This window comes from Oratosquilla oratoria, chromosome 31, assembly GCF_046742065.1.
Source record: "Oratosquilla oratoria isolate Oo_2021 chromosome 31, ASM4674206v1, whole genome shotgun sequence".
NCBI lineage: Eukaryota > Metazoa > Arthropoda > Malacostraca > Stomatopoda > Squillidae > Oratosquilla > Oratosquilla oratoria.
The window spans coordinates 24,117,721-24,136,592 of record NC_134807.1 but is presented as its reverse complement, the minus strand read 5'-3'; the positions used below and the strand labels follow the sequence as shown (position 1 = coordinate 24,136,592).

The window sequence follows — 18,872 nt, the reverse complement described above, 5'->3', positions numbered from 1 at the left end:
CCAGCCCTTCTAAGCTACCACAAGAGACTGGATGACCGCATTGTGGACAAATGCCCAGGATGCAACACTTCACCCAATACTATTCAACACATCATGGAAGACTGCATTATACACAATCACACATGCATACATCACAACATACACTCCATAAAGGATTTGTGGGAAAACCCCATTTTGGCCGTGGCATTCCTTGGGGAGACGGGACTGCTCGGACAGACAGTCTAGGGAACAACAACAGCACTGCGGCATACAGAGTATAAACAGAGAATATGAGAGAAAACTGGCTGAGAATATGAGAGATGATAAGAGGGTGATAATGCTGAACTATATGGGTGTTGCTATATGGTAAGGTTGATCTGTACAGTATACCCAGTGACACGTCTTTTATTCTGGCTGCTCCTGGGCTATTTTACTTGTACCAGTGTCACCACACTGATAGCAAAGGATTTGCATCTACTTTTGATAAACTCCTCTCATACAAGATGGCACTTTCCTTTGGTTCTGGCTCCCACCAGGGTATTTCATTTGTCTCCGTGGCATCCATGTGGTAGCAAAGAGTGGTAGAACAAGGCATCATAGTAATGAAAATAATGCTGTAATAACAACAATAATTATTCTGAACTCCAGTCCACTTAGCACTTTTGCTATCATGAGGTCTTTTAAAAAAAAAAATTTAGCTCATGCCAAACAATCTAATTCAACTGAGAGCAGGACCTATTGATGGGGTGAGAGCTATCTCAAATAATCCTTTCACTTAAGTGAAATCCTTTGCAGATTCTTATGTTTAACCTCTTCACTCTGGGGCACATCGCACGTCTGGCAGCATTAGCTGCCTGACGTGTGATTTTGCGTCATAATAATCGCATTATAAAAAATAAAGTCAGTGCTCAATCGTTCATTCTCTTTCACCCGTGAATTTTGATAAACATAGAAAATATGATGAAGCCAGTTTAGAGAGAATGGAGGTTTCGTAGGTACAACTACAATAAATATAATCAAGATCCCAACGTCGGCATCATCGCATACCCACTTGCTCCTCATGACCCCTACGTAGGCGTCACCATATGGAAGTGGTTAATGACTTTATGATGAGAGCAGGACCCCATGATGAAAGGGTCAACAGGCTTCCCACACCAATAAATCTACAGCTTACAGTTTCCTATGTCCCGAACAAATCAATAAATGGAGATGTTTAATGCCACAAAGCAAGAAAACACTGGGTCTTCATTTTCCAGGGGATTTCTACAAGGATAACATGGTTGCACACCTTTTAAATAGAATATACTTATCAACTAGGTGCTTCTCAATAAATATGATAGTGCATGTTCATTCATAACTACTGTGACTGAATGCTAAAACTGAGATGTGTGCTTCCTATTCAGTACTTTCATGCTATCTTGATACAACCATGTACAAACACATATGCATTGGCTCAACAATGCAGTAGTACTGTTAATGACTGCTAATTCAGTGATTGAGTTAGAGTCCCACCCAGAATTGAAAAATGTTCAGCCTCGCTGCACTGCGAGCTGGCACTATTAGGCATATATGAGCTCTGGGAAGGTAATAGCTGTCAATCACAAGTCCAAAACATGATCTAAGACCATGGTGAATCATACACGCCCACACATACACACACAACTCTAGATGAAAACTACCAGCAATTATAATTAAATAAAAATGCCTATACCAACTTGTTTTTCCCTATCATCTGTTCTAAATCAAGCCTATTTCTGCATTCATCTACTTGGAGAGGAAATATAAGTATAATGCACTTGTATCAACTTTCTATATTTGAATGGATGGGGTTCCTTGCTTTTCACAATGGGATGTTTCAGATCTGTTCATGCAAGATCTAAATATAACTAGCACTATTTTAGATTGGTAAGTTTTCTTGTACTGGACAGTGCTTAATGGGTATTTCTAATTTTCCTAAAACATCCTGAAGAGTTGCTAAGCTTGGCCCCCACACTTACGACTGTGGTTTTGCTGGTGAAGGTGTCGATGGAGTGGACAATTCCTGTGAGTTGATGCCTATAGAAGCAGAGATAACATCAACAAAAACAAAATTTCAAAAAATATTACTGATTCCATTGAATTTTCAACACGATAATGTTCCTCTATCCTTCCTAAAAAGAAAAATATCTCCTGTGTAAAGGTTTCATTTTTATAAACAAGCCGGGAAATCATACACACCCATTACAGAAATCCACAACATATGTGTGTATATATATATATATACATATACATGTATATATATATATATGTATATATATATATATATATATATATATATATATATATATATATATATATATATATATATATATATATATATATATATACATACATACATATACCAAGGCTTTTTCCCCCTTCCAAGTGAGGTAGCCAAAAAGGGAAAGGCATAAAAACACTCCCACCCATTTCATCCCTAAATACACTCCACACCCCTCCCACCCTATATATATATATTTTATGACTGAGACAAGAATGTGTAACATAATTTTTTATTTAGAAATCTTAACTACAGGCCACTGATATATATCCTATAATTGCATTGTATAGTATATTTAAAAGAAAAGGAAAAAAAAAAGACATACAGCCCATCAACCCAAACCCACACCCCACAGGGGGTGGGATAATTTTCTAATGATTTGGTCTAAAACTCACATTGATAAAAGATTTATGCTGTCTGTATTAGGTGAGAGTAGGATTGAACTACTCAGGATGGGAAAAGCTATATAAAATGTTGGAAAGCATGTGCAAGATGAGCCAATGTGACTCAACTTCATATATGCTTTCCATTCAACTATTTCCTCTTTTAGACATTGTGTAGATGAAGCAGCTGGCCCTGCTGTGGATGTGCTCTATCTTACTGCATTGTTTTTGATCTGGGTAGTGGGTGGGGGACAGGGCTGATCCTTCATCCACAAGGAACTAAGACAAAAGGGAAACAAATGGGTGATGGATAGCTACTTCTCTTCTCAGGGAGAAAAGGCCATTCAATATATAAATAAATAATTCTTTAATGAGCAGAATGATTAATGAGACTTTTTTCTTGTTGGCTCTCTGGATGATTTTGTTTTGGCTGTATTTATGTAATTGTGTTTACCTAACATTAATGTACAGGAAAGGAGCAATATTTATGGCTCCTGTATCTTATTTCACAATTATCATAAGATTCATGTATGTTTCCAGCTTGGGATATATGCAACTCTTCAACAGATAAAATCAGACTTTTAGTGTTTTTTTCCATCTCTCATCAATGTCACTAGGCTCTGGGGGCACACAAAGCCTATTAAGGTGCTAATTAATTACCCTTCCTTCAGACTGCATAAAGCCAACTTTAGAGTCAAAATAAAATGCACATTCAGAGGCAGTGATCAAAATAACAATGAAGCAGCCTCAACAGATCTGCAACTAAATATTAGAATGTGAAAAAAAGTAATTTTGTTGCATCTTTAATTAGGGAATGGTTTTTATGCCTTTTTCTTTTTGGCTACCTCCCTTGTAAGGGGGAAAAAGCCTTGGTATATGTATATATGTAATAAAGCATCAATACGGAAGTACTTACAATATCATGTAATGTGAAAACTGGGTCCCCATCATCATCGGGGTGCAGGTACATAGGGTTTGGCACTTGGGTTCCACCATTCTCTTCCAGACGTGTGTGAGAAATTCCTTTGCTGTTATGCTGCCTCCAAACTTTCACCCCCGCATAAAGCAAGCTTACAAATACAATCTGATAAAAGGAAGAAAATGTAATGTTTACTTCATTAAAGTAAGCATCAACCAAATCTCTGCATGAAATATATACAACTAATACTGTAGCTACATCTACTGGAAACCACTTTAAACAATGACTAGTGAAGGCCTTTACTTTCACAATCTTTATAAAGTTAGTTCTGTTGTTTCATAATGATGGTCCAAGCCACTTAGGTTGGATTTCTAATTTCTTTAACACATTGCCATATTTTATAGATTTTTCTTGTTAATATCTGACAATGGGACCAATATGAGGTTTCAAGATCAATTTGATCAATTACTCCATTTCCATGTACAGACTATTACTGGATATATATGATTAACATTTAAGAAACCTAATCAGAGGTGATAGTGAACATAGGTAATTTCTGGTTTTGTCTTCTAAATTTTAAAACAAACTTTCTAGTTTGTTTTTTTGTGCAGGACTCATGAACTGGCAGTCATGTATAAAAGAAAGGGCAGGTGAACTCAAACATGAATAAGTTTTTCTACTTGCAAAGTCTACCATTATTATGAAGTCAGACAACTCATACATTGATTGACTCCTCCTCAATTTGCATTTATTTTTCCTCATTTTTTTTTTTTTTTTTTTTTTAGAACATTATAATGTTTTTCCATGATTTGCTGAGAATTTTTCATGGCTATAAGGACCAGCATGCACATTGTCTGTCCAAGCAGCTCTTAAGACTAACAAGCCTAGCACAAGAGTACTCTTGTGTACGAAACAAAGAGAGGTCACCATACCGCCACAATGCACACGATGACAATTATGGTGGTCGAATTTGAGGTGGTTGGGGTGGCACCCTCCCTTGACGCATTGTGAGATGAAGGGGTCTCACAGCGCAAACCATAGTAGCCTGTTGCACATCTGTGATTTAAAAAGATTGACTTTAGTGAGGGTGTAGAAGCACATATGTTTAGTTTTGCTCATGTTTCCTTCAGCTTTGTCTCATGATGCACATCATAATAACTACTTACACACAAGAAGGCTTCAAGCTGCTGTCTTCATTCATAACACATGTGGCACCATTAAAGCAGAAATTCTTGCAGTCTTTTCTTTCATTACAAGAATCCCCTGACCAACCACCTATGCAATCACATACAGGTTTTCCATCTTCAATCTTTGAGAGAGTGAGATGAGGAAAAAAAAAAAAAGAAGTCAGAAACCATTGTCATAAACTTTGTGAGTACACCTAGGTCTCATAATCCAACACTCACCAACTGCCATTTGCATGGACAGTTGGGCCCAGGACGTAAACCCACTTTGGGAATTGGCCCAGGACTTAAAATCACCAATTCCCAAAGTGAGGTTATGTCCAGGGGCTAAACATCCGCACAAGTGGCGGTTGGTGAGTGTTGGACTAAGAGACCTAGGTGTACCTGTACATTGTGAAATGCAAACTAAAGCATTAAGAACAATATCTGGCTGCACTGGAACAACCCAAATAGAATTTCTGACAAAGCAGCACAGGATAAAGCACCGATTGCCTTCAATATTAATCCACTCCCTATGATAGACCACCCCATCCTCTGGTCTGAATCACAAAATTTGTGGCAAAAATGTTGAGAGAAATATGCAACAGACCATTAAGACACTATCAAATCTTATGTATGCTCAAGGCCCTTTTCCCATCATTATAACCAATGCTTTGAGACAGCAATGATGAACTGGGCATTCTCAATTACACATAATTATATATTGACTAAAGCTACAGTCACATTAGTCGATGGACTGGTTGAATTTCAATGATTCAGTTGGATAAAGCTTTGGTTACACTCCAACCTTGGACAAAATCCAATTTAATTGTTGGAATCCAACTATTCTGTTGACCAGTGTAACTGTAGCTTTAGATGGCCTTCCTACCTGACCCTGTGGTACTCCCTCACTATATCACACAATTTAGTTGAATGCCTTACCTACACAACCCTTGGCAACAACCTCCTACTTCCCCACCTTCCTTCTTAAACAATGATTATCAGCTTTGGAATGTTATGCCCCCATACATGCCCACACCAGAAATGTGTGTGGACATAGAAAATCTTAGTTTCATGAGGAGCTAAGATGGTTGGGAGGAAAGGGTGAGAGTGGACACATGCCTTTTGACTTGTCTACCTCCTTTGTATGGGGGAGAAGCCCTTGGTATATAGATAGACATGCCCACACCCTCCTAGCTAATCAAACACCATATACCTAAAACATTTCTTGACAATGATGCAATATTGCCCATTAGGATAGAAACACTAGCAATTTGTTGTCAACAAAATACAAAACATAAAATAAGAATGATATTTACCTTGCAAGTTCCTCCATGAAGACATGCTAGATCACAGGCACCAACAGCAGTTTGACATCTGTCTCCAACGTAATCACCGGTACAGCTACAATGAACTTTGTCTCTCAGTACATAACAACTACCACCATTCAAACACGAATCAGGGAAGCATATACCATCATGACGCAGTTCACATCTTTCCCCATGATACCCTGGATTGCACTGACAAATTGGAGCACCACGGACCAGTGAACATGTTCCCTGTTAAGAAAATGCATAAGATGATACAATACCTTTTTAATCACTTTCACAGTAGTATTATGAAATGCTTAGGAGGTACCTGAGATTGAGTGTGTAACAACAAATCTAGTGAAAATAAATTGATGTTGTTATAGTTTAGAATAGTTTATACTTGTGCTAAACACATAATCACTATTAAAAAACTTAATAATTATCTACAAACATACACACTTATTCTCCTTATATACCTCTATCTTCCCTGAAAATTCCCTATTCATGAATAATTTAGTTTGTCACCTCATCTGTCTTGGGAGTGATTTCTTTGCTGGGTTGATTTGTAGGGGGAGTTTGGTGTTTAGTGAATTCTGTATCTGTATGTATTTACCTCACTGTAGTGTCCAGAAAGGGACTTTTGCTTGCAGCCTATCTCTTTTCCTCTGTGTATCATACCTAGCTTTAAATCTGTTTACGGTATACTTTGGGCATCATCTAGGCTATTTCAGAAGGAGACTTCTGAGGTGATTTCTCCCTGTCTTCTCTATTTTCTGCATGAGGGCAGAGGAGGGAGGGCTGCTGATTAAGTGATGCAGCCTTGCTGTGGGTGTACTGTGTTTTGCTGCATTACTTTTGACTCAGAGCAGTGGGCGGGATACAGGGATGACCCTTCATCCATGAGGACATAAGATAAAAAGGGAAACAATGGTGGTGGATGGGAGTGGAATGGGTAGTAGGCGTATGTCTTTGACTTGGCTACCTCCAAAATGAGGGGGAAGAAGCCTTGGTATATAGATAGTTAATATTTCTATTTCTTATTTTGTATTCAATCCTTTGCTTTAGGATAGACAACAAAATACAAACATATATATAACAAAGGCTTTTTCCACCTTACAAGGGAGGTAGCCAAAAAACAATGGCATAGAAACCACTCCCACCTATTCCATCCCCTACATACTCCACTCCCCTCTACCCTCCCTCTTATCTTGGCATCTCCTGGATGACGGGTCATCCCTGCATCTTCTCCACTGCCCTGGGTCAGAGATTGTATGTAGGAGTGATTGTGCCAACAGCATTCCACGGGGCAGAAACATGGAACATAAGGGAGGAAGAGAGGAGGAGTTTGAATGTGTTTGATATGAGGTGCCTGAGAAGTATAATAGCAGTTACTAGGCTGGATAGAGTGAGAAATGAGGAGGTGAGAAGAAGAACTGGGATGGAAAGGGAGTTGGGAGATAGGGTTGATGAAAGAGCATTGGGATGGTTTGGACACATGGAAAAAATGAGTGAAGAAAGACTAGTAAAAGACGTGTGGAAGGCAGAGGTAGACGGGGTGAACATGAGGGGTCGAACATGAGGGGTGAAAGAGGCATTAGGAAAGAGGAGGATGTCTGTTGAGGAAGGATGGGAGAGGAAAGAAGATAGGGGTGAGTGGAGAATGGTTGTGTATGGATGATGCTGTGATGCATGAGGGGGTGTGGGTGGGAGATGGGGGGAGTAAGAGAGTATATATGAAAAATAAATTGACACAGCCCGAAGGGACTTCTCCCCATCTTCTCCTTTTCTGCATGAGGGGACGGAGAGGGGGGGGGGGTTGCCGATTTAATGAAGCAGCATTGCTGTGGATGTACTATGTCTTGCTACATTTCTTCTGACTCATGGTGGTGGGCAAGATGCAGGGATGGCCCATCATCCAGGAGGAGCCAAGATAAAAGGGAGGAACAGGGGTAAATGGGAGTGGTGCATGTGGGGATGGAATGGGTGGGAGTGGATTTTATGCCTTTGTTTTTGGCTACCTCACTTGTAAGGGGAAAAAAGCCATTGGTATATGTATGTATTTTGTATTGTTTGTATGATGTGGAAGGGGAAGAGGAACTTTATAATGGAGGGTGAACTAATTGCAAATCAATACACTACTTCAATATGTGTAAACAGTAGATACCATCCTCAATATTGCCTTGACAGTATCTTTCTAGCAAACCAATTTATTCAGTACCAAAGTCCAGTCACACCAAAAACCTAAAAAGTTGATACTTACACTTTCACAATAATGATCACACTCAGATATCCCACAAAATCTGCCATGATATCCAATTGGACAGAGGCAGTAATGGTTTTCAGTACCAGGGACGATCTTACAAGTGGCTCCATTCTGACACTGGTTGTCCTCACAGGGATCCCCACAATTTGTTGAGCCTACAAAAATGACATTACACAGATATATAAATAAAGCTTCCATTGTAGTATGAAAATCATGCACCTATTCAAGCATGCGCATCTCTTGAGTTCAAACAAAATAATTGTTCAAATATAGTAAAAATAAAACAATAAAACTTATCTAATCCAGTGATATACAGCATTAAAAATCTGTTACAATACATCACAACAGATTTCTAAAATTGTATGGAGAACATAATCTATGATGGGGTAAGGCTGGAAGTACAGACCCAAGCTCAGACCCATGTAGTGACGGATGTTTTCTGAGATGTGGTGAGTTATATCTTTTGGTTGTAAATGTATTATGTGAATAAGCCTTTTATGACCTTATATTTTATTGTATTATGAATGATAGCAAATACAGTGTTTAGGAAGAAAGTCGAGCATAAGTACACATGGGAAAGGGTGGTGGATGGGAGGGTGGTAGATAGGGCTTTAATGGACTATATAGTGGTAACTGGGAGAAGAATAGGAAGAGTTTTGGATGTACATGTTCTAAGGGGAGAGGGAGGAATATCAACTTTTTTTTGGCGGAAAGTTAGTTGAGAGTGAATGATATGGAGAAAGAGGAAAAGGACAAAAGGTAGGGAGTCACTTAGAGTAAACTGCTTAAATGAGAAAGAAAAAGAGTACAAGAAGCTGAGAGAGGAGTGGGCGGGAGTGAAGAAGAGAGTAGAACTAGGAGTGGAGGAGGAATGGGGATGGTTCAAGTCACAAAGTGTGCAAAGTTGGTGTGTGGAACAAGGACAGAAAGAAATAGAAGGAATAGTGAATGGAGGGGTGATGAAGCAAAGAAAGTTGTAGTAGAGAAGCGAGCATTCACAAATTGGTTACAAAATAAGATGAGAGGATCATATAGAAAGTACAATGAAAAGAAAAGTATAGCATAAGATAAAGGGGGCATAGAGGAGAGATGTGAAAAAGAGTATGACAGAAATTTTTTGAAAAAAAAAAAAAATATATATATATATATATATATGTATATGTTTTGGAAGGAAATTAAGAGAGGAAGAAGAGGTGAATCAAATACAGAAGAAAAGGTAAAAGGTGCAGATTGAGAGATGATAATGGAAGAGATGGCAGTAAGAGGGCAGAGTATTTTAAGGAGTTGTTAAATGTGAAGGAGATTAGGGAGGGAAAGGTAGTTGTAGTGAGAAGTGCTAAGAAAATGACAGTGATGAATGAGGAAAATGGAGAGGAAATAAGTAAAGATGAGGTGAAAACAGATAATAAATTGATGAGAGCTGGCATAGTACCTGGGTTAGATGGGTGGAATGTCTAAAAAAGGGAGATACAGTGATGGACTGGCTGGTAAGATTGTTTAATGTTTGTCTAAAAGAGGGTAGAATGCTGGAGGACTGGAGGAGTGCCTGTATAGTTCCACTCTACAAGGGAAAAGGGGAAAAGTGTGAGTGTAGTAGTTTGAGAGGGATCAGTTTGTTGAGTGTAATTGGGAAGGATTATGTGTGGGGTTTGATTGGGAAGATTCAGAGAGGAACAGAGGGAGTAACTGATGAAGAACAGTGTGGGTTTACGACAGATAGGGGTTGTGTGGATCAGATTTTTGTGGTAAAGCAGATATGTGAAAAAGCTTTAGGAAAAGGTAGGGATGTTTTGTGGGTTTTTATGGATTTGAAAAAGGCTTATGGCACTGTAGAGAGGAAGGCACTGTGGAAGGTATTACAGATACATGGAACAGGAGAAAAGCTGTTGAGAGCAGTCAAAAGTTTTTATGAAAGTAGTAAAGCCTGTGTTAAAATTAGAAATGAAGAGAGTGGTTAGGGGTAAAGGTGGGACTGCCAGAAATGTGTTAGGTTGCCTTGGATATTCAATTTGTACATGGATGGAGTAGTGCAAGAGTAATGGGTTGGGGGATTAGAGATGGTTAAAGAAAATGAAGAAAAGTGGGAAATAACCCAGTTGTTGCTTGCTGACAACACTGTGCTTATGGCAGGATCAGGGGTGGGATTAAGAAAGTTAGTGATAGAGTTTGGGAAGGTGTGTGAAAGAAGGAAGTTGAAGATAAATGTGGGTAAAAGTAAGGTGATGAGATGTACAAGGGGAGAATATGGTAGCAACCTGGAAGTGAGTAATATGGGAGAGAGCCTGGAAGTGGATAGCTTTAGATACTTGGGTGCAAATGTGGTGGGAAAGGGGAGTGGAGGTAGAATGTAGATAGAGAAGAGGCAAGTTAAAGCTTTGGGGGATTAAAAAATATTATGAGAAATAGACATTTGGGAATGGATGCTAAGAGGAGATTATATGAAGGAGTGGTTGTGCCGACAACACTGTATGTTGCAGAAACATGGAACATAAGAGAGGAAGAGAGGAGGAGTTTGAACATGTTTGAGAAGAAATGCCTGAGAAGTATGTTAGGGGTTACTAGGTTGGATAGTGAGAAACGAGGTGAGGAGGAGAGTGGGGGGTGGAAAGGGAATTGTTGTTGTTGTTGTTGTCGTTCCCTAGACTGTCTGTCCGAGCAGTCCCGTCTCCCCAAGGAAGGCCACAGCCGAAACTGGGTTTTCCCACAAATCCTTTATAGAGTGTATGTTGTGTTGTTTGTGTGCATGATTGTGTATAATGCAGTCTTCCATTATGTGTTGTATGGTATGGGGTGAAGTGTTACATCCAGATAGGGTTGATGAAAGAGTATTGGGACGGTTTGAACACATGGAAAGAATGAGTGAAGAAAGATTAGTAAAAGAGGAGTGGAAGGCAGAAGTGGAAGGAGTGAACATGAGGGGGCAACCAAGGATGAGATGGATGGATGGGGTAAAAGGGGCATTGGGAAAGAGGGGAATGTATGTTGATGAATGAAGGGAGAAGATAGGGGTGAGTGGAGAATGGTTGTGTATGGAGGATGTTGTGATGCATGGAAGGGAGTGGGTGGGAAATGGTGTGGGTGAGGGAGTAAGTGTGAATGATATTTTGGCATAGCCCAAAGGGATTTCTCCCTGTCTTCTTGGGGGGTTACTGATTAAATGAAGTGGCCTAGCTGTGGATGTGCTGTGTCTTGCTACATTGCTTTTGATTCAGGGCAGTGGGCAAGATGCAGGGATGACATGTCATCCAGGAGGAGCCAAGATAAGAGGGACAGAGGAGTGGTGAATAGGAGTGGAGTGTGTGGGGATGAAATGAGTGCGAGTGGATTTATGCCTTTGACTTTGGCTACCTCCATTGTAAGGGGGAAAAGGCCTTGGTATATGTATTTACCTCATTGTATTATATGGGAAGGGGAACTATGCTCAAAGTGACCCATCTCTGTATCTCGCAACATCTACTTTATTCTTAAATTCTTGTATGGTGTTTGCACACACTATTGTTTCATCCAATTTGTTTCAGACATCCACCACTCTGTGTAGGAAAACTTTTTTTTTTTTTTCAGATCTCTTCTATAACTATCCTTTTTGAGTTTCTTTTCATGCCCCCTTGCTTTTCTTCTACCCCACTTTAATAAGTCTTATCTGTCAAGGACTTCTATGCCTTTCATGATTCTGTAAATGGGCAATAGATCACCTCTTTCTCTTCTTTGTTCCAGGGTTGGTAGTTCCAGTTTAGACAATCTTTGCCCATGTCAATTCTGAAATGTATGTATTTTACCTAGTTGTATTTACCTAGTTGTATTTTGCGGGAAGGGGAGCTATGCTCGTGTTGTCCCGCCATTGTATCTCGCAGTGTCTAGTTTGTTTTTAAACTCATGAATGGTTTTTGCGCATACTATTTCATTATCCAGTTTGTTCCAAGTGTCCAAAACTCTATGTGGAAAACTGTTTTTCTTCAGTTCTCTTCTATAGCTATGTTTTTTTATTTTCTTACCATGTCCTCTTGTGTTTCTTTTGTCCCAGTTAAGTAAGTTCTCTCTATCAAGTATCTCTGTGCCTTTCATGATACAATAGGTCACCTCTCTCTCTTCTTTGCTCCAGTGTCGGTAATTCCAGTTTAGCCAATCTCTCCTCGTATGATAGGTTTGCAAGTGCAGGTGCCATTTTTGTAGCTGCTCTTTGGATTCTTTCTATTTTCTTTATATTCTTTTTGGTACTGGGGGACCACAATGTCGCCGCATACTCTAATCTAGGCCTTATCAATGTAACCAATATTTTTTTTTATCATGTCTTCGTCCAAGTATGTAAATGCCACTTTTATTGATCTTAGCAAGTTGTAAGTCTCCCCGACAACTTTGTTAATCTGTATATCATAGGACAAGTCGTTCGTGATAATTACACCCAAATCTTTTTCGGATCCTACTTTCTTTACCTCCTTGGTTCCAATTGTATATTTTCCTGATATTCTGTTTTTGCTTTTTCCAAACTCCATTATGCTACACTTCTTAGTATTAAAGTCCACTTCCCATTTCTGACTCCAGTTCCATACCCTATTTAGGTCTTCTTGCAGTGCTTCACAGTCCTCATCAGTTTCTACTTTCCTTAACAGTTTGGCGTCATCAGCAAAGAAGCTCATGTAGCAGTTCACGTCCTCGTCCATGTCATTCATATAGATAGCAAACATTATTGGTGCCAGTACAGATCCTTGCGGTACTCCACTGATCACCTCTTTCCAATCTGAGTATTTTTCTCTGAGCACTACTCTCATCTTTCTACCAGTCAGAAAGTCCTCCATCTATTTTAGTAGGTTTCCTTGTATTCCTCCTATGTGTTCCAGTTTTTTTTTAGTAATTTTCTGTGTGGTACTTTGTCAAAGGCTTTTTGCAAGTCTAAGAATGCACAATCAGCCCATCCATTTCTTTCTTGCACTGTCTATTAGTCTTGAGTAAAAGCATATTAAGTTTGTGGTGCATGATCTTCCTTGTCTGAACCCGAATTGTCTTGGGTTTAATATGTTGTTGTCTTCCAGATGTTTTACCCATCTATTCTTGATTATTTTCTCACAAATTTTGGCTATAGTGCTTGTTAGTGATACTGGCCTATAGTTGGTGGGTTCTTCCTTGTTTCCTCCTTTATATATTGGTACAATGTTAGCGTTTTTCCAGTCCTTGGGTATCTTTCCTTCTTTGAGTGAGCTGTTTATTAAGATGTGTATTTTGTCTGTTAGTTCTTCTTTGCACTCCTTTAGAATCCAATTTGCAATACCATCCGGGCCATGTGATTTTCTGACGTCCAGTCTTGATAGATGTTCTGATATTTCTTTTAGTGATGTTGTAAACTCACTCATGTGGGGAGATTGCTTGTTATTATCTATGTCCCAATTTTGTATTTTCTCTCTGGTGAAGACAGATTTAAAGTGATGGTTCATGACTTCGGCCATCTCTAAATCTTCTGTGTATTCTATATTTCCTTGGCATAGTTTCACCATTTCCTGTTTGGTTTTAAGTTTACCATTCACATACCGATAGAATAGCTTGGGTTGATCTTTGCATTTGTCTATAATATCCTTCTCATGGTTCCTTTTTTCCTCTCTTCTCACATTAACATACTCATTTCTACAGTTTATATAAATTTGCCATTTGCTTTGTTTTTTCTTTTCTCCACTTTTTCCAAGCTTTGTCCCTTCTGTCTTTTGCCTCACTGCATCTTTTGTTGAACCAACATTTAATGTACTCACTCTCTCGCTTTTGTCTTGGTACATGCCTGTTTACCCCTTCATGTATGTATGTATGAGAAGGCTTATGACAAGGCTGACACGAAGGCATTGTGGGAGGTGTGGCTAATGTATGTTAAGCTTAGTCAAAAGCTCTTATCTGAGTAGTAGAGCTTGTGTTAGAGTTGGAAATGATGAGAGTGGTCGGTCTGAGGAGAAGGTGGGGTTGCACCAGAGTTGTGTAATGTCACCATAGTTGTTCAATGTGTATATAGATGAGATGGTGAGGAGCCTACACCATGAGGTGCATAGCTGTGGACAAAACTGTCACCACTGCCCTATGCACTTGAACTATTGGAACAAGTAAAAGTAGCTCTGGCCAGAATAAAACAAATTTGTAATGGTGACATATTCCTTGTGTGTTGTACATACATACTTGTAGTATTATTACGTATTTATTGTAGTATTATTATGTATTTATTGTGCATATTGATTTGATTGTTGCCATTGTATATTTGTGTGTGCATTTTTCTTTGAAATCGAACCGTGCGATTCGTGCATGTTTGCCCGCGAATCTTGGCGTCCCCACGCCAGTCTTGTTCTCACTTCTAAAGTGTATGCACGCTTGTTCGTGTTGTGAAATATTTACTTTAAACATATGAACCTATTGTTTCATTTAAAGCCACCCTATACAAATTGTATTTGTGATATACAGACTTACCATCAGGACAAAACGATTCATCACATCTTCTGCCTTTCCAACCTCCATCACACTGACATATGGGAGCTCCCTTTCGTATTTCACATGTACCCTGGTAGGAACAGGGGATAAAAAAGTTGTCATTATAAAGAGAAGGCAATGAAGAAGACAGGAATATCTAAATAAGACCATAATAACAAAGCAGAATGCCACAGCATTCAGCATCCTAGGCTACAATGTATCCCTCTCCCCCTCCCCACTCAGTAAGTTTTGATAAGGTCGTTAGAGCAAAATGTAGTACTACTTGTTTAATTCATGTGAAAAAACCACTATCAGTGAAAAGTCTATGTATTTTGACTGCCGCCTGCAGTCCTTGTCAGTTTAAATATATATATATTCTGTTTCTTCATATTTTCTTCAATAGTGGTGTTTTTCAGTGTTTTGGTAATTACATTACACAAAATTACACTAAATTTTAATGAAACACTTCTATGTGAGTATCTTCTCAATGTAGTAATAGACTATTGTTTTTAGTTGGATTAACAAATTATATCCAAGTTTATTTGTGTGACATTCCCAGGTTTTAGTATCCTTAGCAACCATCTAGTTTACCTAGTGATAGCAAGGGCACAAATGAGAAAATATTAGTGTTATAGACAGTGAAAACCTGAAGTTTCCAGATGTTTAGAATATAATCTGTTGCCCTATATACCTTTTAAGGAAATGATACTTACATGGGCACAAAAGGTTTCACATTCAGTGATATCACATCTCGGTCCATGGTATCCTGGTGGGCAGATACACACTGGTGTGGAGTCGTCGTCCTGCTTTCGACAAATTCCACCATTCAAGCATTCAAAGGCAGAGCATTGCTGACAATTTAGACCTAACAAAGAATTAAAAGTATTTCAAGTAACAAATATATTCTTTGACATCTCAAAGGATGAACATACAAAAAGCAAGATCCCTACCATCACTCCAACCTACTTTGTTATTTTTTTATGACCAATGAAAGCTTATTGGGATGGTTTGTGCATGCGGAAAGAATGAGTGAGGAAAGATTAGCAATAAGAGTGTGGAAACCGGAGGTGGACAGAGTGAACTTGACGGGATGACCAAAAGTGAGATGGACAGATGAAAAGGGCCTTGAGAAAGAGGGGAATGTGTATACATTGTGACAAATGTGGATAGGAGGTAAAGGGAACACGGGCTGAGGGAAATACTTTTATTCCTGACTAGTTTCGCCTGAGTGGCTTCTTCAGAGGAACATAGTTTGAAGTCAAGTTGGTCAATATATATATGGCAAAAGAAGGAACGTGGCAAAGTGTCAGGTTGGTCCCCCACTCGACCTCATCTGTCGGTGTGACGGGCTAACACAGCGGGTGGACCAATTATCCGCCTGTTGGTATTTGCGTGGCTGAATTGTCCGTCTGGATCAGGGGCTCTGTCGTAACACTCACCATACTTTTCAAACACTTCATCTCAGACATATTTAAATTTCTCATTTTTGCCTCCCTTAGAATTCCAAATCTCTGACCCATACAGAGCAATAGGAACAATTACCCCTTCATATAGTCCACTCTTCGTTCAATCCCCAGATGCCCATTTCTCATGACAACCCTGTTGAAGCCTAACTTTCACCTTCATCTCAAAACACTCCATTTCCAACCTTAAGCCAAGCCTTACTACTCGTGTAAAAAATTTGACAGCCCTTAACAACTTCCTCCCTACCCTATCCATCTGCAAAAGTGAGTCTTTTGGTATGGGTGTATGCCTGGACTTAGCCACCCCTCTTAAAAGGGAAAAGGCCACTTATACACAAAATGTAATTTTCGCAGGAAAATTAATTTTTCCCTGATACAAACCTGAGGTACTCCTTACCCAAGGATACGCGGCGCGTTTCTACCGCTAACACTGTGTGTGCTTGAAAACACCTCACTCCGAGGGTCTGGGCAACCATTATCCTCAGTAAGGGGCCCTCCTGGGGCAAGGGGGGCCCCCCCTCCCCCCGCAAGGGTAGGAGGGTAGAAGCTCCATTGTCTGAGCCAGGTATGAAATTAGTCACGAGGGTTGACAGGCCAGGGAGAAGGAACTACTAGCGGGGTGGATGAGGAGGGCCATTAGAGGTAAGGAGTACCTCAGGTTTGTATCAGGGAAAAATTAATTTTCCTGCGAAAATTACATTTGTTCCGAAGAATACAAACTCTTCGGTACTCCTTACCCAAGGAGACTTGGACTTAGGGGGGAAGGAAGTATTTGTCTAGCCTGGGAAACCCTCGTAAGGAGAAAAGGTAGAGTGCTAAGATCTACGTTGACCAGACCCTTATACATTCCCCGAAACTGTGAAGGGCACCTGGATCTGTTCCCAGAGTGGAGACAGACAGGGCATACTCACTTTGTACCCCTTGTAGGGCTCGAACTGATTCCCTTGGAATGCTTGAGAGCCCTCGGTGAGGTAAGGGAATGTAGGAGTATGAGAAGGACTTGAGATAGGTATCCCCGTGGTTGCCGATCCAGAACTTGGATGAGGCTTCAGGGTTGGCTGTGTGCCATTGGTACGGGGTATGTTATCTCAGGACTTCTTGGGCAGCCACTATGGGGCCTAGAGAGAAGGTCCCTAAGGATTCCCACACGACATCTTTGAGGTAAAAGGAAGTGAACGTAGTCTGGGACTTCCATATACCTGCTTGAAGGACCTGGTTGACTGACCGATTCTTTCGGAAGACTAGGGAGGGTCCTATTGCCCTGAGGTCATGAGCTTTTGCTCCAGGGTAATCCGTGGGGCTCGAGGCGTAGGCCCTGCGGATGACTTCCTTGATCCAGTAAGAAATGGAAGTCTTAGTGACGGGCTTGGGTGTACCCCTGGTAGAGACGAACAGTCTTGGCAAGTCTGGTCTAAGATGCTTCGTCCTCTTGAGGTAGGTCCGGATAGCACGTACCGGGCATAGGACCATTTCTGCATGTTCGCCCCCTACAAAGTCGTCCAAGGAAGGAATACTAAAGGACCAGAATCTAGGGTCGGCTTTGGCCGGATCCTGGTTTTTGGCAACGAATTGGGGCAGAAAAGTGAAGGAGACCTCTTGCCATCCTTTCGAGTGGGCGACTCGATAAGAGATGGCATGCAACTCCCCGACCCTCTTGGAAGACGCCAGGGCCAAGAGAAAGACTGTCTTCAAGGTGAGGTCCTTGAAATTAGCATCTCGGAGGGGTTCGTAAGGGGGGCCCCGCAGAGCGTTGAGGACTAATGCCACATCCCATGGAGGAGAAGTGATCTCCCTGGGGGGGCATGATTTTCTGAAATGTCTGAAGAGCATGGAAATTTCTGGAGACAGGGCTAGATCCATGCCCTTCAGAGAAAACACCTGATTAAGAGCTGCCCTATAGCCCTGCACTGCCGAGAGGGAGATCTTCTTGGACTTCCGGAGGAAGTGGAAGAAGGAGGCAATCAGAGGAATGGTGGCTTGCTCTGGGGCTATTGCTCGGGAGTGGCACCATTCTGCAAAAGCATTCCACTTCCCTTGATAAAGGGCAGCTGAGGAAGAGCGAATAGGGGAGGACATGTCTTCTGCCACTTCTTTGGGGAAACCCTTCTCTAGGAGGATCCGGACCATAGTCTGAACGCGTGAAGTGCCAGGGCTGACGGGTTCTTGTGCCAGGCCCCGTTGACTGGTTGATGTAGAAGGTCGGGTCTTCCCTGAAGGGCCAGGGGCTCCTCCACTGCTAGCTCGAGGGCGTCTGGAAACCATGGGGCTTCCGGCCACCAGGGAGCGATCAAAGTCATCCGAAGGTTGGATGCGGTTCGTACTCTCTGGAGCACCTTTTGGAGCAAGGGAAACGGTGGGAAAGCGTAGGTGTCGAGGTTGTCCCAGCTTTGCAGAAGAGCATCCTCTCCCGCTGCCAGCGGATCCGGGAGAGGGCTGAAATACACCGGGAGCTGGTGGTTCCATCTGGTGGCGAAAAGGTCCACCAGAGGGGAGCCCCATTTGTTGATGAGGAAGGTCGCCACTTCCGGATGGAGGGACCACTCCGTGCTGATTACCTGACTCCTTCTGCTGAGGTGGTCCGCCCAGACATTCTTTTTCCCTGGGATGTAGCGAGCTCTGAGTGTCACTTGGAGGTTCTCGGCTAATAGGAGGATCTCCATA

The 18,872-nt window shown here is 40.9% G+C and overlaps 1 protein-coding gene across 2 annotated transcripts in view; it reads right to left on the bottom strand.

Annotated features, from left to right (window-relative positions):
- LRP1 (LDL receptor protein 1) overlaps positions 1-18,872 on the bottom strand; it is a 494,362-nt gene that overhangs the window by 8,555 nt on the left and 466,935 nt on the right. For both annotated transcript variants that reach the window (XM_076213442.1, XM_076213443.1), the window contains 7 exons: positions 15,462-15,613; positions 14,749-14,839; positions 8,314-8,471; positions 6,063-6,302; positions 4,747-4,889; positions 4,513-4,636; positions 3,578-3,745 (listed from right to left, as the gene is read on the bottom strand). In XM_076213442.1, the coding sequence (XP_076069557.1) occupies positions 3,578-3,745; positions 4,513-4,636; positions 4,747-4,889; positions 6,063-6,302; positions 8,314-8,471; positions 14,749-14,839; positions 15,462-15,613 (1,076 nt within the window). The remainder of the gene's footprint in view (positions 1-3,577; positions 3,746-4,512; positions 4,637-4,746; positions 4,890-6,062; positions 6,303-8,313; positions 8,472-14,748; positions 14,840-15,461; positions 15,614-18,872) is intronic.